Source organism: Microcaecilia unicolor, chromosome 6 (assembly GCF_901765095.1).
Source record: "Microcaecilia unicolor chromosome 6, aMicUni1.1, whole genome shotgun sequence".
Taxonomy (NCBI): Eukaryota; Metazoa; Chordata; class Amphibia; order Gymnophiona; family Siphonopidae; genus Microcaecilia; species Microcaecilia unicolor.
The window spans coordinates 335,188,038-335,215,209 of NC_044036.1; the positions used below are offsets into that span (position 1 = coordinate 335,188,038).

Consider the following 27,172-nt stretch of genomic DNA (forward strand, 5'->3'; position numbering starts at 1 on the left):
TTGCACCACAGGGCAATACAGAAGAGAGAAATAGGACTTGATATACCGCCTTTCTGAGGTTTTTTTGCAACTACATTCAAAGCGGTTTACATAGATTCAGGTACTTATTTTGTACCAGGGGCAATGGAGGGTTAAGTGACTTGCCCAGAGTCAGAAGGAGCTGAATCGAACCCAGTTCCCCAGGATCAAAGTCCACTGCACTAACCACTAGGCTACTCCTCCACTCATTCCACCAATAAGAGCCAATCTCATCAGTGATGTCACAATGGCTTGATCGCCCAATACTTGGCTCACTTCTGATATTGTGATGTCATTTCAGTCTTGCACAGATTGCCACGTCGAGGGTTTCTTTTACAAAGCTACGCTAGTGATTCCCGTGCGGTAAATGAGAGGTAGCCTATAGGAATTGAATGGGCTTGCTCTCATTTGCCGCACCATGAATCGGTAACGCGGCTTTGTAAAAGAAGCCCTGTGTCTGAAAAGCCTTTTCCGACTCAACTCCTACCGCAATTTAAAGATCTAGATAAATCAAGGGGATCCATTTTAGAGGCAGAGCAACAAAAAAAGTTTAAAAAAGAACATTTCTACAGTTCTTCCCAGGAAATCATAAAACGGGTCCTTCTATTTCTACTGAGAAGAAAGCCGCTCCGGCATTCCATCTTCTCTCAGTAGTTGGAACTTAGGTGGGATTTCTCTAGAATGCATAAAGACTAGTCATATTTTTAGCATCATTAAAATATTGCATCCATTTCTCCAAGCATAAAGAAAGCAGGTTGGGTAGAATTCAAAGTGGAAATCCGCAACAACTTTTTAAAGAAATCAAAGCTTTCGAATTCACAAATGCAGGCTGTAGCTTGAACACTGACCAAAAGGGCCCTGCTTTCTCAAAAGATGTTTGCTAGAAGGTGAAACCCTTTGAGATCAGCGCTCTGATTGAAGACCCTCTTGGGCTATTTCATTCCAGGTATCTTTTTTTTAAACAGTATGATGTACTTAGTTTCAGGAGGGGAATCTGTGAAGGGCTTTGATTCTTTAAGAACTATCTGTTGCTTCCAGTAATATATAACCACCAAACTGATAATAATTATTCCTCTGTACATGATTTCATAGTATGTTTTGCTACAACTGTGAGCAATTCCAGTTGTCTTCTTACTTTGGGGTGCTACGATTGGTTCCCTCCAACACTGAATGCTCCAGTTCATCTTGCAACTGTTCATGGTTGGAGTAGTGGTCTCCATTCTTTGAAGAAGAAAAAAAAAGTAACAGTTGTGCTCCTAAATTTAGACTCTTTTTGAGTCAAATGTAGGATCCTAAGTTATCAGCTGAAAGTTTGCCTACATTTAGGCTCCCAAGAACTGCTATTCATGTGCCTAGATTTAAAGCCTGATTTTGCATAAGTCATCTAGGTAGGAAATCAGACATCTATCTATGTCTACATGTTCACAATTTGCAGAGTATTTTACAAAAGACTCATAGAACATAGAATCTTTTGTAGAATACCAATAAGGCCGTGGGCAATACAGATGTAGTTGCCAGTGCGAAGATCAGGAACAGCCATTCTATAAAGAAGCACGTTCAAGAAAAGAGCAGCAGTACACGAGACTACAAATATGTCAGTAGAGGCCCTTATACGCGCAAGTGACTGATTTTGCAACCTGTGCACGTAAGTGGCACCGTGTGTACATGTTGGAGTGGAGGAGTGGCCTAGTGGTTAGGGTGGTGGACTTTGGTCCTGAAGAACTGAGTTTGATTCCCACTTCAGGCAGCTCCTTGTGACTCTGGGCAAGTCACTTAACCCTCCATTGCCCCATGTAAGCCGCATTGAGCCTGCCATGAGTGGGAAAGCATGGGGTACAAATGTAACAAAAAAGATTTCACAAAACCTGGATATCCAATTAAAGTGCCAAGCTCCAAAACCTCACATTTTTGGATTTATGAGGTGGTTTTAAGCAACAGAGAGGTAAGCACTATTACTTACCGATCTTGCCTCAAAGCCAAAGTCCAACTAGCTGACCCATAACACCTAACTTGAAACAGGTGTAAACGCTAGTGGGTGAAATGTTTTTAAACCCAGAACATGTCTTCAAAACCGAACGTTTAAGTTGTAGATTTTCTAAGATCGCCACTTACACGTTTAAAGTCACTTAGAAGTGAACGCCCAGTATTTACAGATGCAAATACCACATCATCCTTCCAAAATGACCTCATTAAGATTCTAAGTCATCATCCCGTACATTCCTTAATCTTCACTTCCCAGATTGTAAAGGTCTTAAATACAAACTAACGTATGCGTCAACCTTTTCCTACCTGAGCACACAATTCTGGATTGCGCTACCGCAAAACCTAAAAACGACCTATGAACAAGCCAACTTCCGAAGTCTACTGAAGACCCATCTCTTCAACAAGGCATACAACAAAGATCAACAAATATGAACTCCTGTACACATATCCAGTACTGCCCCTACAATATTTGCTTGTCAAACTACTATCATGTTTTTCATTATCATGCTACCCAAGATCTTCTGCTATTTCTAAATATACATTTTCTTTATAATTCTTAAATATCTCTTACTATGTTTGCTTGTTAAAATTCTATCATGTTTTATCATTATCATGTCATCCAAAATCCTTCTGCTATTACTAATTGTATACTTTCTCATGTATTCTCATTGTTCATGATGTATTGTAAGCCATATTGAGTCTGCAAAGAGGTGGGAAAATGTTGGATACAAAGGCAACAAATAAATAAAATCTAGAGCTGAAAATCAGTGCTAACTTTGTTTTTCCAGTCCCAATATTTCCACTTTTTCGCCTAATTTTTAGGCTCCTAAATAATGACTCAGCTCTAAGTAACTTTTCAAAATGGCCAATTCAGGAGCCTAACTCTCAAGGTTAGGAGCCTTATACTTTCGATTATGCTGCCTCCATAATTCATTTCATTTCTGGTGATGAGAAGTCTAGGATTTGCAAGTCATATCTAGGTCAGGTTTCTCATAATGTTGTGCCATCAGGTGCAGTGACTTTTCAGCTGATAAAAAGACCATTTCTAGGACCTCTTCAAAGGCTTACTCCAGCTTGTTCGGCCATTTCTGTCAGAACACGTTTGGCATCTTCTTCATATAGTCTGGAGAGCTTCTTGATCTGGTCTATTTTCTGGAAATTTTCCTGCAGATTTCCTTCCAGTCGTACCTGGTCCAGATACTCTGGATTTGCCTTCTTTACTCTCTCGCTCAACTGGCTCTTGTTCTGAAGCACTGCGTACAACATTTCTTGCAGCTTTGTCTCAGTAGATATGATCAGTTTGGTAGCCCGGCTCAGCTTTTGCACTTGCACCCTGGCTTGTTCAAGTTTGGCAGGTACCATGTCCTCTTTCTCGTCCTGCACCCAGAGAGAGAAATTATAGCCTTCCATACACACTTTAACATCCCAGTCACCTGTGAGAAAGGAAAATGCACACAACTAGTTTAGTCTGACAGAATTATAAGACGTTGCTTCATTTTTATCTTTTTCGAAAATCACATCTTATTGCAGTGGAATTGCTAATACCAAGTGATTATTAAGGACCCGAGATTCAGCTGGTGATGATCAGCATTTTGCTGACACTGTCGGCATTATCCCCAGAAATTCAATGCCGAGCCATATCCAAGGTCCAGCATAAACATAGCCCGTCAAGGGCCCCTTTTAACTAAACCATGCTAGTGATTCCTAGCATGACAAAAGCAACGCAGCCCATGCACTTTGAATAGGCTGCGTCACATTTGTGCATGGGAATCGCTAGTCTGGTTTAGTAAAAGGTGCCCTAGATGTGATATTCAACTCATAACCAGCTATGGAGAACCACATAAAGATAGGACTGACTTTTATGTGGTTCTTTTTGGCTTGGGTTGGATTTATTATTTTTAACCCGCCCTTACAAAAATACATACATAAAAAATCACATAAAAAGGAAAATACAATACAAATTCTTCATAATACACAATCAGAAGAAAAAGGGAAAGGGATATGGATCTTGATATACCGCCTTTATGAGGTTTTTGCAACTACATTCAAAGTGGTTTACATATATTTAGGTACTTATTTTGTACCAGGGGCAATGGAGGGTTAAGTGACTTGCCCAGAGTCACAAGGAGCTGCAGTGGGAATCAAACTCAGTTCCCCAGGATCAAAGTCCACTACACTAACCACTAGGCTACTCCTCCACTCATTCCACCAATAAGAGCCAACCTCATCAGTGATGTCACAATGGCTTGATTGCCCAATACTTGGCTCACTTCTGATATTGTGATGTCATAAGGGAAAGGGGGAAAGGGAAATGGGACTTGATATACTGCCTTTCTGAGGTTTTTGCAACTACATTCAAAGTGGTTTACATATATTTAGGTACTTATTTTGTACCAGGGGCAATGGAGGGTTAAGTGACTTGCCCAGAGTCACAAGGAGCTGCAGTGGGAATCGAACTCAGTTCCCCAGGATCAAAGTCCACTACACTAACCACTAGGCTACTCCTCCACTCATTCCACCAATAAGAGCCAACCTCATCAGTGATGTCACAATGGCTTGATTGCCCAATACTTGGCTCACTTCTGATATTGTGATGTCATAAGGGAAAGGGGGAAAGGGAAATGGGACTTGATATACTGCCTTTCTGAGGTTTTTGCAACTACATTCAAAGTGGTTTACATATACTCAGGTACTTATTTTGTACCTGGGGCAATGGAGGGTTAAGTAACTTGCCCAGAGTCACAAGGAGCTGCAGTGGGAATTGAACTCACTTCCCCAGGATCAAAGTCCACTGTGCTAACCACTAGGCTACTCCCTTGTCTAGGTCTCTTAAATAGATAATTAAATAAATAAAGTAATATTTGCAGGTACATAACATGCCAGGTATAGCAAGTGTGCTTTCAGTTGGCATTTAAATGTGCGTACAAGGCATTCATTTTTAAGATGGTTAGGTAGCTTATTCCAAAGTAACAAAAACCACTGGTACACAAATGATACAATCCAGAAAAACACGGTGGAAAGAAGAGATTGACTGAAGCTACCAGTGCATTGATGTCAATTATGTGAAAAATAGGGGGGAAAGGCCTCAGACGCCTGTGCCTCTCATTGCGCTGTGTAACATATGGAACAGCTATCACATCACAGTGCTGGCTTCAATCATAGGTCGTGAAAGCCCCCCAACAATTACATTTTTAATTTTTAATAATGAACACACCAAAATCATTTATCTCAGAACAGGGGCGTATCTGCGTGGGGCCTCAGGGGCCTGGGCCCCCGCAGATTTTGCCCTGGACCCCCCTACCGCCATCAACCCTCCCCCGCTGCCGTTACTTACAACGTACAACGACGTCAGACTCCGAAGTGGATTTCAACAGCGCCTATCACAGCAGCACGGCCACGGAGGCCGAAGATGAATTTTAAACACCGCGGGGCGGCTGGCGGGGGTTTGGGGTCCCCCGCCGGCTGAAGAAGAAGTTTTTAAGGCAGCGGCAGGTGGAAGCAGACCTCGGCTGGCGGGGGTTGGGGTCCCCCGCCAGCAAAAGTAAGCAACGGCAGCGGGGGAGGGTTGGCGGTGGGAGGGGGGTGGAGAGAGTCATTGGTGGCGGTGGGGGCTCGGCGGCGGGGGGGGGGCTAAAATGTGCCCCCTCCCTCTGACTCTGGCCCCCCCTACCGCCGGAGTCCAGATACGCCCCTGTCTCAGAAACAGAACCAGTTCCTCGCAATCATATCTGAACTTACATTACCCAGGCTGTAAAGTATAAATCAATTTACGCTTCAAACTTCACTTACATTGGCACTCAACTGTGGAAGGCCTTACCCAAATTAACAAAAACTACCCAGAACTACCTAAACTTTAGGAAATCATTGAAAATAGTATTGTTCACGAAGGCTTACTCCCCAGGTTCAACATAATCAGAATTATTCCCTTACTATTATATGATCCAATGGACTCTAACTACACCTTACTATTTTCTTATTTACTACTGATCAATTATTAATTATATCCTACCTCAATACCCATCACTGTTCAACTGTTATTTCTATTCTGCTCAATTTGCAAAAATTGTATTCTTTGCATTGTAACTTGCTACAATATTATTGTAAGCCACTTTGAGCCTGAAATCAGTGAGAAAAAGGTGGGATACAAATGTGAGAAATAAATAAAATCAATAAAAAATGTGAAAATGTGACTGCCGTGTGTGGCTGCCTACAAGATAAGCTTGTTTTTCACATTTTGAAACAAGATGAATTCTTTTGGTGTGTGCATTATTAAAAATTAAAAATGTAATTGTTGGGGGGCTTTCACGACCTATGATTGAAGCCAGCACTGTGATGTGATAGCTGTTCCATATGTTACACAGCGCAATGAAAGGCACAGGCGTCTGAGGTCTTTCCCCCCTATTTTTCACATAATTGACATCAATGCATTGGTAGCTTCAGTCAATCTCTTCTTTACACCAGGGGCGTATCTGGACTCTGGTGGTAGGGGGGCCAGAGCCAGAGGGAGGGGGCACATTTTAGCCCCCCCCGGCGCCACCGATCCCCCCCCCCCCCCCGCCATTTCCGGACCCCCTCGCCACTGCCAGACCCCCCCCCCTCGCCACCAATGACACTCTCCACTCCCTCCCGCCGCCGCCAACCCTCCCCCGCTGCTGTCACTTACCTTTGCTGGCGGGGGACCCCAACCCCCCGCCAGCCGAGGTCTTCTCTTCCATGCAGGCTGCAAGTTGCAATGCTTCCTGTTCTTCTGAGTCTGACGTCCTGCACGTACAACGCGCAGGACGTCAGACTGAGTTCCAAATTCTGAGTCTGACGTCCTGCACGTTGTATGTGCAGGACGTCAGACTCAGAAGAACAGGAAGCGTTGCAACTTGCATCCTGCACGGAAGAGAGGACTTCAGCTGGCGGGGGCTTGGGGTCCCCCTCCAGCAAAGATCGGCGACGGGTTGATGGCGGGCGGGCAGGAGGTGGAGAGGGTCGGTGGTAGGGGGTCCAGGCCGAAATCTGTGGGGGCCCAGGCCCCTGTGGCCCCACGCAGATACGCCCCTGCTTTACACTGTGTTCTTTTGGTAGGTAACTGATTCCTCATAGATGGTGCTGTTATCGAAAAACTTCCTCTTCTAGTCAGGTCTAAGCGTACTTGATTTAAGGCAGGCATTACAAGGTCACAAGACAATCAGCGATCATAATTCACAAGACGGAACATATTTTTGCAGTGCTTTTTTTGTAGAAAAAGGTGCCGGTACTCATTATGGGCGGGGTCACCACATATGGCACCGCCCCTATTATAGCCACACCCACATTAGCCACACCCCTTATACCAGCCATGGCACATATAAACAGACATCATTGAAAATATTATACTAGTATAGGAGAAAAAATAATGTGATTTTTTTGTCATTATAAATAATTTCTGTAAGCTGTTTCAGCTCCAGTATACCCAGTGCAAAATAAGACAAATTCCAAACACTAAAATGAAAATAAAATGATTTTTTTCTACCTTTGTTGTCTGGTGACTTTGTTTTTCTATCCATATTGGTCCCAGTCTCTGATTCTGCTGCTCTCTATCTGTTCTCTTAACTCCGTTTCCAGGGCTTCCTTTCCATTTATTTCTTTACTTTCCTCCTTTCTTCTTCTTTTGTTGCCCTGCATCCATAAGTAAAAGCTGGGTCCTCCTCCATGGAATTGACTGGAGGAGGTATAACATGGATCCAGCTTTTGCCTATTTTCTCCATCCATGTGCAGTTTTTCTCCTCTTCCCTTTCCCTCATCTCCATCCATGTGCATCTTCTTTTTTCTTTCCCCCCCTCCATCCATGTCCAGCATTTCTCATCTCTCTTCCCTCCTCTGTATCCATATAAAGCAATAATTCTCTCTCACCTCTCCTCCATCCAAGTCAGCATTTCTCCTCTCTCCTAGCCAACTCCTCCATCCATCCATGTCCAGCAATTCTCCTCTATCTCCTGCTCTCCTCTCCATCCATTTCTAGCATTTCTCCTCTCTCCCCTCTCATCCATGTCCAGCAATTCTCTCTTCCCTGTCCTCCCCTCCCTGTCCAGCGATTCTCCTCTCTCCCCTCCATGTCCAGCAATTCTCTCATCCCTGTCCTCCCCTCCCCGTCCAGCAATTCTCCTCTCTCCCCTCCATGTCCAGCAATTCTCTCTTCCCTGCCCTCCCCTCCATGTCCAGCAATTTTCTCATCCCTGTCCTCCCCTCCCCGTCCAGCAATTCTCCTCTCTCCCCTCCATGTCCAGCAATTCTCTCTTCCCTGCCCTCTCCTCCATGTCCAGCAATGCTCTCATCCCAGTCCTCCCCTCCCCATCCAGCGATTCTCCTCTCTCCCCTCCATGTCCAGCAATTATCTCATCCCTGCCCTCCCATCAATGTTCAACAATTCTCTCTCCCCTGCCCTTCCCTCCCATCCCATTGATGTCCAGCAATTCTCTCTTCCCTGCCCTCCTCTTCCATTAATGTCCAGCAATTCTCTCTTCCCTGCCCTCCTCTCTCCCCTGCCCTCCCATCGATGTCCAGCAATTATCTCTCCCCTGCCCTTCCCCCCATCCCATGTCCAGCAATTCTCTCTTCCCTGCCCTCCCCTCCCATCCATGTCCAGCAATTCTCTCTTCCCTGCCCTCCTCTCTCCCCTGCCCTCCCATCCATGTCCAACAATTCTCTCTTCCCTGCCCTCCCATCCATGTCCAGCAATTATCTCTCCCCTGCCCTTCCTTCCCATCCCATCCCATGTCCAGCAATTCTCTCTCCCCTGCCCTTCCCTCCCATCCCATCGATGTCCAGCAATTATCTCTCCCCTGCCCTTCCCTCCCATCCCATCGGTCCAGCAATTCTCTCTTCCCTGTCCTCCCCTCCCATGATTTCCAGCGATTCTCCTCCTCTCCCCTGCCCTCCCATCGACGTACAGCGATTCTCCGTCTCTCCCCTGCCCTCACCTCTCCCATATCCAGCGATTCTTCGTCCCCCAGTCGTCCTCCTTCACTGCCTGCCAGCCAGCTTCGGACTCAGAAGCGAACGGTGCAGGCAGCGATTGGCTGGCAGCGTCGTAGCTTCCCTCTGCGAGTCCCGCCTACAACTTCCTGTTTACGCATAGGTGGGACTCGCAGAGGGAAGCTACGACGCTGCCAGCCAATCGCTGCCTGCACCGTTCGCTTCTGAGTCCAACTGGCTGGCAGGCAGTGAAGGAGGACAGCTGGGGAACGAAGAATCGCTGGATATGGGAGAGGTGAGGGCAGGGGAGAGATGGAGAATCGCTGCATGTCGATGGGAGGGTAGGGGAGAGGCGGAGAATCGCTGGATATCATGGGATAGGAGGATAGGAGGAGAAAAAGGTGCCGGTACGCCGTACTGTTGCCTACCGGCACAAAAAAAGCACTGTATTTTTGTAATGCATGTTTCAAATACAAAGAAGATTCCTGATACAAAACATTGTATCAAAACTATGGACTTTTCCTCCAGGAACTTGTCCAAACCTTATTTTAAACCCAGATACGCTAACCGCTGTTACCACATCCTCTGGCAAAGAGTTCCAGAGCTTAACTATTCGTTGAGTGACAAAAAAATATTTCCTCCTGTTTGTTTTAGAAATATTTCCATGTAACTTCGAGTGTCCCCTAGTCTTTGTACTTTTGGCAGAAGTCTCCTCAATTTACTTAATAAATGAAGCAGTTACCTTGGCAGGTTAAGTGCTGAATACCGGCACTTAACTGGCCAAGCAGTGACTCCACCCCTGGAACACCCCCAAAACAGCTAGTTTCGAGTTGGGCAGTAACTGGATATTTTCAGCGGCGATGACCGAACAAGTGATTTAAGCAGCCAGTTAAATCGCTTTGAATATCGACCCCTAAATGTATTAGTATGGTTCATTACAGAAATGTAGTTCCAGTCTCTCCCTTCACTCAAAGTCTGTGTCCAGCACCGGTGAGTCAGCCCGTCCTCAGCTGTTCAGCAGAGACAGCAATACAAAATAATAATTTATCTAAGAGTGGTGATTTAGCCAAAAAGAGATACACCAGTCGCTCTAAATCAGACCAGTGGTTCCTCAGTTAAGGCAACATTGTAAATCTACTTGATCTTGCTATTTATTTTAAAAATATATTAAAGACATTGCACTGCTGTATTATAGCCAGAATCAACTTTGGATCTGTACCCAAAGTTCTCAGCTTAAAACAAGAACAATGAGAGAAGTGTCTCGTGTATCTACTGGGTTGACGCAGTACATGCTGCACTGTATGTAAAATACTAACACTGTTTAAATGTGTTTAATGTTTGCATCATATTACAAAATTTTAAGGCCAGCATTTACTAAGAGGTTTATATATGACGTCCTCTAATCTCTACGAAGAAGGAAATCGGGCTGAAATCAGTGAACCCCCCGGCTACCCAATGGCCTACAGTCAAAGAAAACCTGCTCAAGTCTTATATTCCGCCAGAGTCGCTATACTCACGTTAGCCCTCTCCTCAAGTCGCTTCACTGGCTCCCTATCCGCTTCCGCATACAGTTCAAACTTCTCCTTTTGACCTACAAGTGCAACCACTCCGCAGCTCCTCAGTACCTTTCCGCTCTCATCTCTCCCTACACTCCCCCCGTGAACTCCGTTCGCTGGGTAAATGTCTCCTGTCGTCCCCCTTCTCCCCCACTGCTAACTCCCGGCTCCGTTCCTTCTATCTCGCTGCTCCCTATGCCTGGAATAGACTCCCTGAGCCAGTACGTCAGTCTCAGTCTCTGGCTGTCTTCAAGTCTAGGCTTAAAGCCTACCTCTTTGCTACTGCTTTCGACTCCTAACCATGACTCTCTTACTCAACACCCTCACTTATCACCCCTACCACTGCAATTTCCCCACCCCTAGCTGTTTGTTCATCTGTCCAATTTAGATTGTAAGCTCTGTTGAGCAGGGACTGTCTTTTCATGTTAATTTGTACAGCGCTGCGTAAGTCTAGTAGCGCTATAGAAATGTTTAATAGTAGTAGTAGTCAAGTAAATTTTGAAGGCCTTACAAAGTAGCATGTGGCATCTGTAGCCCATTTAGGTCCCCTTTTACCAAGCAGTGGTAAAAGGGGCCCTGCGGTGGCATCGGCATGTGGGTTTGCTGCGTACCAAGGCCCCCTTTTACCGCTGATTGGTAAAAGCGAATTTCCAGGCTGGTAAATGGCCATGCAGTATGTGGAACACTTGCCGCTTGGCCATTTTCTGGGGAAGCCCTTATCGCCTCCTATTTAAAATGACACAATCTAGAATGAGGCTCGGAATGCCCAGAGAGGCAGCGGGAACACCAAACTGAGACTTGGAACACTCATTGGTTGAATAGTGAATGCCATCCAAAAAATCCCAGAAGGCTGTTGGGGTTGGGAGGACTGCAAGTAAATAATAGAGTTGTCTCCTGAGGGTATGGGTAGGGATGGAGGAGATTACTTGTGGGGCTAGAATGGATCTTAGTGAGTATGGGTGGGAATGGGTTGAAATTTCTGTTCCCGTGCAACTCTCTTCTGAGAACCACTGAAAGCAGACTGTATAGACAAATGCTACCTTGTTACTCCGACATATGGAAACTTAAAAGGAACTGAGGGTGCATCTGCTATCAACTTACCATGCTCTCTCTTTATGGCTTCAATGCATCCTATCAGACTGCAGTTTGAGGTACAGTCATAGCTTTTCTTCAGTTCTCGGATTGACTCCTCCATTGTCAAATGATGCTCTTGCTGCTCGTTGAAAATATCAGTGATATCTGAAAACTGCTTGTCGATGGTAGGCATGTTGACCACTCTCATGCTGATTTCCCCTTCCTTCTTAACATTTCCTGTTGGAAGGACATAGATGGTCTGGTGTTACTCCCGGAGTCAAGAGAGGCATCAGATGACAAGAGAGACTTGTGATTTTATCTACAGAAAGCAACTCTCGGGTTTCAGGACTGCAATCTCCAACAGGTCCTCAACACATTCAAAAATCACATTATGGACTCAATTGGCTTGATATTTAAAAGCACTTGTCGGGAGCCCAGCAGACACTGAGTATTTGGGTGTATGTTTAAACGAATGACAACTGTAGAGTTTAAACATTGACCCAAGTGTCATTTATTGAAAACTAAGGATCAAATGGTCAACTGGAAGAGTTCTTGAGAGCATAGACATAACCAAATTAGGAATTCACCAATCTCAAATGACTGGCCCAAAATACGTGATTTACTACTAATAGTTATCATTTCTATAGCGCTATTAGATGTACACAGCGCTGTACACTTGAACATGAAGAGACAGTCCCTGCTCGACAGAGCTTACAATCTAATAGATTCTTTTGTTCCAGAAGAAAAGTCTCCATTACTTTGATTGAGCATATGGATTATATCACATAGCTAACTTGTTTAATTTGTACAGCGCTGCGTAACCCTAGTAGCGCTCTAGAAATGTTAAGTAGTAGTAACTTCACAGGGGGCGAAATAAAAAGCATTTTGCATCTACCCTTTCTCCTGCCAAATGAACAATGAGAGCTGCTCAAAAGCTTCTTTTTCAAAGTGATCCAGATTATCCACTTAGGTCTACATTTGCATTTGTGATTTATTTATTTGTTACATTTATAGCCCACATTTTCCCACCTATTTGTAGGCTCAATGTGGCTTACATAGTACCGGAGAGGCGTTACAGACTCCGGTGTAAACAAATACAAAGTGATGTTGTGTTTCCGAGGTCTAGTAGAAGAGGAGGAAGGTTTATCATTATTAATATAATTTCAGCATTCATATAGAACCCTAACCAGCTCATTTTCGAAAGAGAAGGGTGCCCATCTTTTGACACAAATCGGGAGATGGGCGCCCTTCTCTCAGGGGCGCCAGAATCGGCATAATCGAAAGTCAATTTTGGGTGTCCCCAACTGCTTTCCGTCGCCGGGACGGCCGAAGTTCCCAGGGGCATGTTGGAAGGGTAGCGAAGGGGGCGTGCCAGGGCGTGGTTAAGAGATGGGCGCCCTCGGTCGATAATGGAAAAAAGAAGGGCGTCCGTGGCGAGAATTTGGTCCACTTTATTTGGTCCCTTTTTTTTCAGGTCCAAGTCCCAAAAAAGTGCCCGAACTGACCAGATGACCACCGGAGGGAATCGTGGATCACCTCCCCTGACTCCGCCAGTGGTCACTAACCCCCTCCCACCCTAAAAAAAAAAACTTTAAAAACTTTTTTTGCCAGACTCCATGCCAGCCTCAAATGTCATATTGCGGTCCATCGCAGCAGTATGCAGGTCCCTGGAGCAGTTGTAGTGGGTGCAGTGGACTTCAGGCAGGCGGACCCAGGCCCATCCCCCCCCTACCTGTTCCACTTGTGGTGGAAAATGGGAGCCCTCCAAAACCCACCCGAAACCCACTGCACCCACATGTAGGTGCCCCCCTTCACCCCTTAGGGCTATGGTAGTGGTGTATAGTTGTGGGGAGTGGGTTTTGGGGGGGGGGGGGGGTTGGGGGGGGGGGGCTCAGCACCCAAGGTAAGGGAGCTATGAACTATGAACAGGATAAAATCTTACTAAAATGTTTCCAGAATGGTTCCAAGTAACCAAAAATATACTTTTAAATCAGTTGCAGTAGTAAGAACGGGGTTAACAATGGGATCACATTATTAAAGTTAGTTAGTGTTGTATCTAAATCTTCAGTTCACTCCTCTGAAAAGCTCTGTCTTTCTGAAGACTTGCCAAGAAATGGGTGATAAAGCCAAGATCTTTAAAAACGTCTGATGTTTTGAAAATGATAGTTAGAAATGAGCTTGTGTTGGGGGAATCTTACCACATACAGGGTTCTGTTGCTGCTGTGCCACTTGTGAGCTGGCAAAAGGCTGTCTCTGTGAAGTGAAAAGCACATGAGTGAGAGAAGAAGGCGGAATGGTGAATGTACGATCGATTAATGGTTTCTTGCAGCTGCCGAACAAAACGGAAAGAGTTCTCTGGTCACGCTGACACTTTGGTCATTCTCCCTCTTATAAGGGCTCAGCTACAGCAAAAGATATCCAAACACATTCATAAAACATGTTTACCAGGCAACATTCAATATAATTACCTACATAAAAACATACTGAGCGAGACCAAAGGTCCATCAAGCCCTGTCTTGGACAGTAGCCAATGCAGGTCACAGATTATTTATGTTATATGGGTTTCGTTCCTGCCTATTCAGTAGTAGTTCAAGGTGAGTTACATTCAGATTCAGTACATATTTTCCTGTCTCCGAAAGGCTTGCAATCATAGTAACATAGTAGATGACGGCAGAAAAAGACCTGCACAGTCCATCCAGTCTGCCCAACAAGATAAACTCATATGTGCTACTTTTTCTGTATACCCTACCTTGATTTGTATTTGTCATTTTCAGGGCACAGACCGTAGAAGTCTGCCCAGTACTAGCCCCGCCTCCCAACCACCAGCCCCGCCTCCCACCACCGGCTCCACCAAATCCTGTACCTGAGGCAACAGAGGGTTAAGGACCCCTTTTTATTTTATTTATTTTTGTTACATTTGTACCCCTCACTTTCCCACTCATGGTAGGCTCAATGCGGCTTACATGGGGCAATAGAGGGTTAAGTGACTTGCCCAGAGTCACAAGGAGCTGCCTGTGCCTGAAGTGGGAATCGAACTCAGTTCCTCAGGACCAAAGTCCACCACCCTAACCACTAGGCCACTCCTCCACTGTTGCTACTATTTGAGATTCTACATGGAATGTTGCTATTCCACTAGCAACATTCCATGTAGAAGTCGGCCCTTGCAGATCACCAATGTGGCTGCGCAGGCTTCTGCTGTGAGTCTGACGTCCTGCACGTACTTGCAGGACGTCAGACTCACAGAAACAGAAGCCTACGCAGCCTTCTACATGGAATGTTGCTAGTGGAATAGCAACATTGCATGTAGAATCTCCAATAGTAGCAACATTCCATGTAGAATCTCCAATAGTATCTATTTTATTTTTGTTACATTTGTACCCAGCGCTTTCCCACTCATGGCAGGCTCAATGCAGCTTACATGGGGCAATGGAGGGTTAAGTGACTTGCCCAGAGTCCCAAGGAGCTGCCTGTGCCTGAAGTGGGAATCGAACTCAGTTCCTCAGTTCCCCAGGACCAAAGTCCACCACCCTAACCACTAGACCACTCCTCCACTCTTTTACCAAGCTGCGGCAAAAGGGGGGGGGGCCTGTACTGGCGTCAGCCCGTGTTCTTGACGCACGCTGAGGCCCCCTTTTACTGCAGCGAGTAAAAGGCAGGTCTTTCTTTCTTTCAGGAAATGGCTGTGCGGCAAGTGAAGCACTTGTCACGTGGCCATTTCGGGGGGGGGGGGGGGGGGAGCCCTTACCGCCACCCATCGAGGTGGCGGTAAGGGCTCCCGCACTAACCCAGCAGTAACCGGACAGTGTGCATGCCCGATTACCACCGGATACATACTGGCGCTACAAAAATAAAACTATTTTTGTCGTGCCAGATATAATGGCATGCTGGGGGTGGGAACTATATCCGGGCTGCTGCGGTAGCCCAGCGGTACTTCCTTTTTAACGAGCGGTAAGACCACGTTAGGCTTACCGCCGCTTTATAAAATGGGCCCTAAAGTGATTTGCCCACAATTACAAGGATCATGGGTGGGGTTGGAACTCTGGCTTCCCTGGTTCTCAGTCTGCTCTTCTAAGCACTGGCTACGCCTCCTCTCTGGAGGAACCCAAATAGGCGAGAGGTATGCAAGGGCAGGAGAAAGGCGTGTTCTGTCCTCTGACAGCCTCGCACTAGTTTATAACATGATCCTAAAATGTGTTTAATGCTTTTACTGTTATTCTCATCTCTAAGGACTTTCACTGCTGCAGTTTCCACTGCTAAAATGCGTGAGCAACGCATTGTGTGTAATGTAGCTCACAGGCGATGCAGCCACACTGTATAAGAACTGTACTATTGGTTGTGCTGCTGCCTAGACTTCCTCTCTTTCTCAGCCAAGCTTGGCTCCTTTGTCTACCTGCTATCATTTCCTGGCCATTCTTACTATCTCTGTCCTGAGAGGTCAGCCAGGTACGACCTTTCTCTCCAATCGAAGGCTGTCCTTTAGGACCACCCCTTGCTACCCGATGGCAGGCTCTGTCCCCATTGGTCTATTTACCCCCTCCTCCCTGGGCCTGTGTGAGCCCTTCTTTGCCTCTCGCTCCCCCTCCCCATGAGGCATTCTCCATCTTGCTTCAGACAGCACTTGTCCTGCTTCACTCCTTGGAACGAACTTGGTTTTTTTTTACCTTGAATATATCTTCTTAATGAGATATTGCACTCTCCAGTCACCCAGCTCTGAGATACTTCTATCTCTTCAACTATTTCTCACCTCTGCAATAAAGCTGCCTCTCTTCAGATTTCTACCTCCAACCACTGATACAGCTCTCAGAATTACAAAGTCTCTGTGCCCTGGGGCCACACTTCTGAACATCTGACCATGAGTAAATTATCTGTCTATTATTCAATAAAGGAAACTTCAGAAAATAATAGAGACTTCAGGTGTGCTCTGGTGTGCCAAGGTTATACGTCAAGATATTAGGACTTTACAGTAATAAGTGTTAAGAGGCTTGACAAGGAGTGAGGAATAACAATGGAAAATGGTTCAAAGCGGAGAATGAGGGGGAGTGGACAACGGGATAGGGAATGAATGGACCATGCACACCTCACCAAGGGGACCTTTTACAAAAGGGTTGCTGCCACCAGCAGTAGTTCCGGCTTGAGCACGTCCAATTTCCAGCGTGCCGGAAAATAATTTGGGATTTTTTTTTTACCGCTGCACTAACCCAGTGGTAATCGGCCAGTGCCGCTTGCTCCCCGGTTACCGCAGAAGCCCTTACTGGTACCTCAATGAGTGGCGGTAACCCATTCCCCACCGCATGGCTATGCGGTAAGAGTAATCTTACCACACGGTCATTTGGGGGGGGGGGGGGAGATTTCTACCCGCTGCAGTAAAAAAGGCCCTGGCGCTACCGCAGTTTGGTAAAAGGACCCCCCCCCCCCCCCCAATCACTTACTGAAGTCACTTGGAGTCTCATTTTCAACGCACTTAGACTTAACTATGAAACTTTGTAAGTCAAGCGCTTTGAAAATACGCCTCCACATTTTCCATTGCCTCAGCCATTTTGAGAATAAGCTCCTTTGGGAAGGGAAAGGACTTATTGTGCTCAATTATAGTGGGCCACATAATCATCATCTTTTGTTCGGAAGACCAAGATAGTATTAAAACATTTTTTTTTATTTTTGTTACATTTGTACCCTGCGCTTTCCCACTCATGGCAGGCTCAATGCGGCTTACATGGGGCAATGGAGGGTTAAGTGACTTGCTCAGAGTCACAAGGAGCTGCCTGTGCCTGAAGTGGGAATTGAACTCAGTTCCTCAGGACCAAAGTCCACCACCCTAACCACTAGGCCACTCCTCCACTGTTGCTACTATTTGAGATTCTACATGGAATGTTGCTACTATTGAGATTCCACTAGCAACATTCCATGTAGAAGTCGGCCCTTGCAGATCACCAATGTGGCCGCGCAGGCTTCTGCTTCTGTGAGTCTGATGTCCGACTCACAGAAACAGAAGCCTGCGCAACCTTCTATATGGAATGTTGCTAGTGGAATAGCAACATTCCATGTAGAATCTCCAACAGTAGCAACATTCCATGTAGAATCTCCAATAGTATCTATTTTATTTTTGTTACATTTGTACCCTGCGCTTTCCCACTCATGGCAGGCTCAATGCGGCTTACATGGGGCAATGGAGGGTTAAGTGACTTGCCCAGAGTCACAAGGAGCTGCCTGTGCTGGGAATCGAACTCAGTTCCTTAGTTCCCTAGGACCAAAGTCCACCACCCTAACTACTAGGCCACTCCTCCACTGGTAGCTGAAGTCCTATGGTTTCTGTTGATGCCACTAAAATTGACTGTGATTCTAAGACTCCAGAAAGACAACGGTCATTAGAGTTGCCAACTTACCCAGTTCCAGGATGGAGACTTTTTGGCCAGTTCTGATTTTTAATTGTAATCCCCTAGGAAGTTGGGCATGAGAGAGCTTTGTAGGTTTCCCCAGGGGATTACTAAGGTTGACATTAGAAATTCTGTATGTTCAGTGAGGAGGCAGGAGAGGAATAGTGTTAGTAGGATGGTGAAGAACCTAGCCCAAAGGGAGGTATTGGGAGTTGAGTGCATAGGAGCCGACTCTGTGGGTGCTTGAGCACCCGCGATAATTGAGAAAATTCCTTGTATGTGTCCAGGAAGGGGTTATTTCCACTGGGCTTGGCACCCCCAATAATTCTGAAAAGTTGCCTCCTATGGTTGAGTGACAGGGGATGTCATATGGGGGATGGAGTTGAATGTTATAAAATCTGTAGCGTTGGAGAGAACCAGGGTCTTTAGTTGCCTTTGCCCCCAACAGGTTCACTGAGGAGAGGGGGGGGGATAACCTGGTCAAGTCCAATAACCTAAGGCTAAATAAAGAGATACTTTCCGCTAAAATAGCAGTATATGAGAGGAGAGCTCTGAGAGGGTAGAAGAGGATACCCCCCCCCCCCCCCAAGGAGCAGAGCAGGGAGAAGCCTGTTCAGGGTCACAGAGGGCAGCATAAGGAAGTGCACCTCTGAAGGGGGAAGGGACGCACAAGGAGGTACAGTCCTGAGGAGGTCCGGTGACTGGGGGGAAGGGCCAGCGGGATGCTTCCCTGAGGACGGAGCAAGAAGCCATGGCCTTGGATTGTTCCGCCAGAAAGAAAGGATATAGGTGGACTGGACGGTACTGAAAATATGTAAATACGATAGGATTTCTGAAGCAGATCAACTTAGTTATCAAGACCAGTAACATAGAATGCTGTTAATGCCTTTACCAATAACGTTGAGTGTTATTAAGTGAGATGAAGGTTGGATATCTGCCTTTTGCAGTGTTGCAGTAAAAGTTGTTGCATTCTGTACAACTACTTGAGTTCCAAGTATTTTGTGAGGAAGCCAAGGAAAAGCAGCTTATAAGACCTCACGGTCTACGGGGATCAAGCCCAGCTCTGGCCTGCGCCCACTCAGTAAAGCAGAACTTTTGTTTGTGTCCCTGGTTTGGGTGCCCAACCCTGGTGGTAGAGATCAGGGTTACGTAACTTACAACCCCAATTCACTGGTGGTATTTTTTTGGGGGGGTTACATTTGTACCCTGCGCTTTCCCACTCATGGCAGGCTCAATGCGGCTTACATGGGGCAATGGAGGGTTAAGTGACTTGCCCAGAGTCACAAGGAGCTGCCTCTGCCTGAAGTGAGAATCCAACTCAGTTCCCCAGGAGGACCAAAAAAGTCCACCACCCTAACCACTAGGCCATGTCCCACAATGCATCAGGATAAGGTTGTCATAAATCCAGGACTATTCTAAAAATCTGTCGTCGTCCCCCCCCCCCCCCAAACCGGGTAACTTGGTAGCTCTCTGTGTCATGATAAAGTTAATCAATTAGCAAAGTGGAACTGAAATTAGAGCAACATAAGGAAGCTGGACCTGCAGATCCAAAAAGCTCCAGTAACTAGTTCTGTAGACTCACTGCAAGATATTTTCCCTTTGAACAAACATTTACATTTTGCAGAGCTGCCCTCACCAGGCTTTTAAACTCTCTGACTACAACAGCACCCTCTCTCCAGCTGGCATTTCTCCTCCCCTCCCTCCAGAGTTCATGGCACAGCCTCCCTGCCTCCTGGGCATCTTATGGTGGCACTTACCTCTTCTGCACTGGAAGCAGTAAAACAGGGGCAGCAGCACATGAGAAAAGACATGATGACTTCACACAAGCACAGAACAGCCCCTGATTCTGAGCCTTCAGAGTTAGTCTAGGAGAAGGAGCTTTACGAACTTTCCAAACATACACTGCTTTCCTGCCTATTACTTTGTGTTATTGCTACTAAATTAAAAAAAAAAAAAAAAAGATCTGGACAGGAAGGGCTTGTGCTAGAAACAACTCAGCTCTCCCTTTACAAACAAACTCAGTACAAAGCTGCATTTTCCATTAATGCAGTTGCTTGCTTCCTGATTGCAATCACCTCTAGAAAGTACCATGTCGCTATGATTCATGGGGACGGGTGGCATAAAATGGTATAACCCTTAGAAGAGAAGCAGAAAGTCTGGTTTCTTATCTCTCAGGTTTATTTATTTATTTATCTATCAAAGGAGAGCTGAAAGAGAATCTTTGAAAACATTGTTGGCACACAAATAGATTCACTCTTTCCTTGTTCATTAGCTGATCAAATTAGCACAGTTCATGGGAGATGGTTTGTCTTAGGGGTGGGGGGTTCCTGACCATGGTGAATAAAATCTCAGAATAATTCTATAAAAGCACCTTGGAGTCAGGTTTTAACTTCCTTTTTCTGATGTAATAGATGTGGTTGTTGTACAGCCACAAGGAGAATCAGTGACTTTCAGTGGGTTATGGGTAACTGCTCCAAACGCTGCTGCTCCTCCCATACCCCTGGGAATTTTTTTCTTGGTGTCTGTAGGGCGGAGCTTTCTTACATACCCCAATCCTCAAAGGTGTCGATGGGTCTGGTTTTTAGGATAACCCTAATGAATATGCATCAAAGCGATTTGCATGCAACTCTCCTTCATGCATATCCTTTAGGGGTATCCTGAAAACCTGACCAATTGGTAGCCATCAAGGACTGCAAGTGAAGGCCAAATGTATAGGGGTGACATTCTGTGCACAAAAGAGAGTGGGACATGGGTGATGGTATCTGAAGGTTTAAGATCTTCAGATACCATCACCCACATAGGTAGAAAAGGTGACAGCTAAAACCAGAAGGATGTTTGGGTGCACAAAGAGAAGAATGGCCAGCTGGGAAAGTGAGATGATGATGTCTCTATCTAAGTCTTTGGTGAAAACCCCATTAGGAGTGGAACGTGTTATAGAGCTTTTACTGGTTGGTATAGATGGGCGGACTGGATGAGCTCTATTGTCATAAGAACATAAGCACTGCCATACTGGGGCAGACCGAAGGTCCATCAAGCCCATTATCCTGTTTCCAACAGTGGCCTATCCAGGTCTTAAGAACCTGGAAAGGTCTCCAGAACAGCAAAACAGATTTTATACTGTTTATCCTAGAAAATGCAGTGGATTATCCCAAGTCCATTTTAATAATGGCTTATGAATTTTTTTTTTTTAGGAAATTATCCAAACAGTTTTTAAACCCCGCTAAGCTAACTGCTTCTACCACATTCTCTGGCAAGGAATTCCAGAGTTTAAATACACGTTGATTGAAGAAACATTTTCTCTGATTTGTTTTAAATTTACTACCTTGTAGCTTCATTATGTGCCCCCCAGTCCTGGTATTTTTGGAAAGAGTAAAAAAAGTGATTCACGTCTAACTCTTCCGCTCCACTCATTATTTTATAGACCTCTATCATATCTCCCCTCAGCTGTCTTTTCTCCAAGCTGAAGAGCCCCAACCGCTTTAGCCTTTCCTCATAGGAAAGTCGTCCCATCCCCTTAATCATCTTTGTCGCCCTTCTCTGCACCTTTTCCAATTCCACTATATCTTTTTTGAGTGCGGTGACCAGAATTGCACACAATATTCAAGGTACGGTCGTACCATGGAGCGATATAAAGGCATTATAACATCCTAATTTTTGCATTTCTTTCCTAATAATACCTAACATTCTATTTGCTACCTATATACCACAGAACTGGGTTTGGAAAAAAAATAGGGTTGGTACTTTCATAGGCCATTTTCATTTCTTATATCCACAACAACTCCTACACTTGAAATATGGCAAAGAAACAACAAGCCCCCTAAAGCTGCAGCTCTCATTCCAGCTTCTGCCTCAGTCCAGACTGAATGCTTGGATGCACATTGAATCCCTCATGAAAGAAGTAAAAGAAATAAGAAAGGAGGTGGCAAGACTAAGAAACATCTGTGACAACCAGATATTCATGCACAAAAACAAGTGGGAAGTGGACCAATGACTTCAGGACGTAGAGACTATGATGGTGTGTAAAAGAGTAAACTTTATTAAAGACTCGACACAGTACTGTGTTTCAGCCACAGGCCTGCCTCAGGAGTCTTAATTGGAGTAAAAAGTGTTTGGATACTTGTCCGTCTAAAACGGTACACAACGAAGTATACCAAGGAGATGTCCAATACTGTGGACCCCGGTAAAAGGGAGGGCCTATGGGGGGGAGGGGAATGCAGTGCATGCTACTGGTCAATGAAAGCTTTTTACTTCAATTAAGACTCCTGAGGCAGGCCTGTGGCTGAAGCACAGTACTGTGTCGAGTCTTCAATAAAGTTTACTCTTTTACACACCATCGTAGTCTCTACGTCCTGAATTCATTGGTCCACTTCCCACTTGTTTTTGTGCATCTATACCTCGTGGGATTTAGTGTTCATCCACTCAGTGGAGGGCCTGCCCCAACCAGATATTCATCAAAGAGATACATGTTGAAACACTGGGGACTTCCAACAAAGAGAGAGAAGATCTTGAGCAGACAGAGCACGGCTGGACACAGACCACTGGATCCTGTAAGATCAACCCTCCAACTCCATCTTCTGTTGAACTGAAGAATCGGTTCACAGAAGAGCTAGAAATATCTCAAAAACAGGAGAAAACAACAATCAAAAATTCCAACACCGCTGGGCAAGTGGCCGATAAGAAACGAAAGGTAAATGGTGGTTGGCGAGATTTGCTTCTGAAGGGCTCTGAGGCGCCCATCTGCTGACCAGACTTGTTCAGGGAGGTGCTGTCTGCCTGGTGCCAAGATTCGTGATGTCGCAGAAAGATTGCCTAGACTCATCAAGCCTACTGACCACTTTCCTATGCTGCTCATTCATGTGGGCACAAATGATACTGCTAAGTATTCTACTGAACATATCAAACGAGACTTCACGGCTTTAGGTCAGAAGGTGAAGCACCTAGGTGCGCAGGCGGTGATCTCATCTACCCCCCCTGTTGAAGGAAAAAGGCTGAATGAGAGAAGCTCGCATCCTGGAGCTAAATGTGTGGCTGCGTGGGATGGTGCCAGCGTGAGCACTTTGGTTTCCTAGACCATAGGATGATCTTCCAAGAGCTACTGAGCTGTGATGGTGTCCATCTATCAAGGAAGGGACAGACTGGCTAAAGTACTGAAGTACTAAAGAGGGCTTTAAACTAAACTTGCTGGGGATGGTTAATAAAGGCCTCAAAGCCATAAATAACCATCAGGAAAGTAGGACATCTAATGCCCCTATAGAAGGGGAGAAAAAGAGTAACACCTGGAGAGCATTGTATACCAACGCCAGCAGTATGGGAAACAAACTACTAGATCTAGAGGCTACGATGATTGAAGCAGATTTGGATTTGGTGGTGGTCACGGAGATGTGGTTCATGGAGAACCATGACAGGGATATAGCTATACTTGGCAATAATCTATTCAGGAAAGACAGGGTAGGGAAAAAGGGTGGAGGAGTGGTATTATATGCTAAGAATAATATTAAAGTGACAGAACTGCAGGATACGTGGGGTACAGAAGAAGTGCTGTGGGTCAAACTGGAAAGAGGGAAAGGAAAATGTATTTACATTGGAGTAATGTACAGGTCACCTTCACAGTCAGAAGAAATGGACAGAGACTTAATTGAAGACATCCACAAGATTGCTAGGAAAGGGGAAGTAGGTGATTTTAATATGCCGGATGTTGATTGGGGCGTTCCTGCTGTGGGGTCATCCAGAAGCATCATTTCAGCAGTAGGTAATGGAACCGACACAGGATGGAACTATTCTGGACCTGGTGCTTAGAAATGGAGAGAATGTTTCTGATGTCACGATGGGAGACCATTTGGCATCTAGTCATCACCGAATGGTGTGGTTCAATATTAAGACAGAGGAGAGAGCTTATTCGAGATTGAAGGTCCTGGATTTCAAAAGAACTAACTTTACCGAGATGGGGGAATTTCTCAAGGAAGAGTTAGCAGGATGGGAACAGCCGAAGGAAGTAGAACAGCAGTGGACAAGACTGAAAGGAGCTATTTTAAAGGCCGGGTATAAGAGGCTTGGAGAGTCTAAGCCTCCCCCTTGCTGCAGCAGAATGGATCAGCTGTGGAGTCCAGCTGCTCTGAGGGGATTAAATTGTTGATTTACCTCCATCCTCACAGCAGGAGCTACAGTGAAAGCCCTATAGCAGTTGTAGAAATTGGTTTATGGTTTGTTTACCTTACTGCTGGGAAAGCAGGGAGGGTTGGATGGAGGTGTCCTGGGTTGCCAGGGAGATATTTAACAGGATGACTTCCTGACCTGCACTGAGGACAGATAGCAGCAGAATGGATACTGGACCAGCATGATCAGAAAAAGTCACCAGACAACAAAGGTAGAAAAGATCATTTTATTTTCATTATAGTGTTTGGAATATGTCCACTTTGAGAATCAGGTGCTCAACATTAAATGTTTATATTTATTTACTTATTTATGGCATTTTATCCCACATTAAACATGAATTAGGGTGTTTTGTGACTCTACATGAGAATTGTGATGATATGATCCCTTGTTTCATATTGTTGACGGTCTGCATTTTCCGTATGGGTGGTATATTGGTGTATTAGGTTCTGCCCGGTGTAATATTTATGGTACAATAAGGTTCTGAGTGTGTTTTTGGACAAAGTTGTGCATAGTGTTTTGCAGTTGAGCGATTGTGCTTAGAATATGCTTTGAGCAACCACTTTATTCTTTGACATATGATACATATCTAATATCTAAATTTAATAAAAGGTATTAATTGTGACTTTTATTTTTATTTATTTATTTTTTTCTGCGTGTTATCAGACAATTATGGATTTAAGCTCCACCCCTGGCCCGACCCCCCCCCCCCTAACCCCGCCCCCTTTAGCCTCCCCAAACAGTTGGGCCACCGACCGCCTATGCCATTTTGGTTCTCAAACGTAGTAGCTGAGAAGGTAAGGAAAAGGAGGTTAGCCTTCATATGATATAAGATGACTCAGAAAGAAGAAGATAGATGAGAATACTTGGATAAGCTAAGAGAAGTTGGAAAAGCTGCCAGGAAAGCGAAGAGACAAATGGAAGACAAGATAGCTAATTTGGTAAAATTGTGGAAGAAGACATTTTTCAGATATGTAAGTGACAGAAGGAAGTGCCCAAATAGCATTGTGAAGCTCAAAGCAGAAGGGGAGGAATACATGGAAGCTGATAAGGATAAAGCTGAACTGCTCAACAGTTATTTCTGTTCTGTGTTCACGGACGAAAGGCCGGGGGGTAGGACCACAGAAAACAGGGCCGGACTTAGCAAGTGTGGGGCCCTATGCAGACCAATTTGGTCCCTCGAGGGCGGGACACTGAGAATGAACGAATCAGGAAGAGCTTCTGCGTTCTGCTAGAGACGTCGGGGGGACTCGGGAGGGGAGGAGCGCTTTCAGTGACGCTGCCTGCTGTGCTGTCCAGTCGGATTCTGGCGACGGAGGGTAAATTTAAAAGAAAAATGATCCTCGGTTGGGGGGAGAAGAAGAGGGTGATAAGTGGCGTTAAGCATGACGTGGCGGCGCCCTCCAGGTTGGTGGCCCCCTGCCATGCTTACCTTGCTTGTTGGTTACCGTCCGTGTCGGACCAGCCCTGGGAAGAGGCTGACTGAGGCGCACTGCGCGGGGCCCTATGCGGCCGCCTTGGTCGCCTCGGCCTAAGACCGGCCCTGACAGAAAACCAATGCAAAAGGGGATGGATGTATGATAGTCCTAGACCCGTTCTCGGAGGACAGTGTTTGTGAGGAGCTAGCTAAACTAAAAGTAGACAAAGCGATGGGTCCTTGTGGGATGCATCTGAGGGTGCTCAAGGAACTCAAAGAACTTCTGACGATTCCGCTGCCTGACCTTTTCAATGCTTCCTTAGAGTCTGGTGTTTTCCTGGAGGACTGGAGAAGATCAAATGTGGTCCCTTTGCACAAGAGTGGAAGTAAGGAGGAAGATGGGCATTAATGTACAGGAAGAGAGCCTTTTTCAAAGGAAGGAAAACTCTGGAATGAGGGAGCATATGATGAAGTTAAGAAGAAATAAGCTTAGGAGGAATCTAAGAAAGTATTCATGTACAGAAAGGGTGGTGGAAGCGTGGAATGGCCTCCTGGTGGAGGTTATGGAGACGAGGACTGTGTCAGAGTTTAAGAAAGCATGGGACAAACATGTGAAATCCCTTAGGAAAAGGAGGAGTTAAGGATTGTGGAGGATGGGCAGACTGGATGGGCTATTTGACTTTTATGTGCCATCATATTTCTATGTTATGTTTCTTTCTTAGCCGCAGCTACACACTGAGCAGAGAGTTTCAACATATTATCAACAATGACACCTAGATCCTTTTCCTGGTCAGTGATTCCTAACGTGGAACCTTGCATCATGTAGATATTGATCGGGTTCTTCTTTCCCACATGCATCACTTTGTACTTGCTCAAATTAAACATTATCTGCCATTTGGATGCCCAGTCTCTCAGTCTCGTAAGTTCCTCTTGTAATTTTTCACAATCCTCTTGCGATTTAACAACTTTGAATAACTTTGTGTCGTCGGCAAATTTAATTACCTCCCTACTTATTCCCATCACTAGATCATTTATGAATATGTTAAAAGCAGAACTCCCGGCACAGACCCCTGGGTAACCCCACTATCTACTCTTCTCTATTAAGAATACTGACCATTTAACCCTACTGTCTGTTTTCTATCTTTTAGCCAGTTTTTAATCCACAATAGGACACTGCCTCCTATCCCATGACTTTCTAATTTCCTCTGGAGTCTTTCATGAGGTATCTTTTCAGATGCCTTTTTAAAATTCAGATACACAGTATTGACCATCTCACCTTTACCAACGTGTGTATTCACCCCTTCAAAGAAATGTAGTAGATTGGTGAGGCAAGATTTCCCTTGTCTAAATCTGTGTTGGCTTTGTCTCATTATTCCACGTTTCTATCTGCCATCATTTTTCTGTGTTTCTATCTATAAAAATGTATATGGCTGCCATCCCTCTGAATCCTGCCCTCCTTGAATTTAAAGTAGATGCATTGACCTTAAATGATGAACATAGAAAATCCACTCTCTTGGTTCCTCAGTTGTCTTATGCTGTAGCTACAGAACGGATGCTGAATTAGTCCTGTGGGAATATCTCACATTTCAGTATTTCAAACCGTTTTCCAGACCTATGACAATTTGAACAGTTCAGTGAATGTTCACTTGCTGATGGGTAGT

The 27,172-nt window shown here is 45.3% G+C and overlaps 1 protein-coding gene across 3 annotated transcripts; it reads right to left on the reverse strand.

Annotated features, from left to right (window-relative positions):
* Positions 1–2,709: 2,709 nt before the first annotated feature.
* Positions 2,710–19,960, reverse strand: LOC115472371. 3 transcript variants are annotated; one of them, XM_030206614.1, is made up of 4 exons: positions 19,702–19,960; positions 13,772–13,826; positions 11,601–11,810; positions 2,710–3,434 (listed from the first exon to the last, which is right to left on the reverse strand). In XM_030206614.1, the coding sequence occupies exons 1-4, from the start codon at positions 19,753–19,755 to the stop codon at positions 3,058–3,060; spliced, it is 696 nt and encodes a 231-aa protein (XP_030062474.1). In that variant the 5' UTR covers positions 19,756–19,960; the 3' UTR covers positions 2,710–3,057. The 3 variants fall into 3 exon arrangements, with proteins under 3 accessions (XP_030062474.1, XP_030062476.1, XP_030062477.1); XM_030206616.1 differs by lacking the exon at positions 13,772–13,826; XM_030206617.1 differs by lacking the exon at positions 19,702–19,960 and having other exon boundaries at positions 13,779–13,826.
* Between the last annotated feature and the right edge of the window lie 7,212 nt (positions 19,961–27,172).

Excerpts from the sequence above, each read along its gene's own strand:
- LOC115472371 (XM_030206614.1), bottom strand. The coding sequence starts at position 19,755 with ATGTCTTTTCTCATGTGCTGCTGCCCCTGTTTTACTGCTTCCAGTGCA. Across the intron at positions 13,827-19,701 it reads CTGCTTCCAGTGCAGAAGAG|AGACAGCCTTTTGCCAGCTC; the intron begins GTAAGTGCCACC and ends TTCACTTCACAG. Across the intron at positions 3,435-11,600 it reads AGCCATAAAGAGAGAGCATG|GTGACTGGGATGTTAAAGTG; the intron begins GTAAGTTGATAG and ends CCTTTCTCACAG.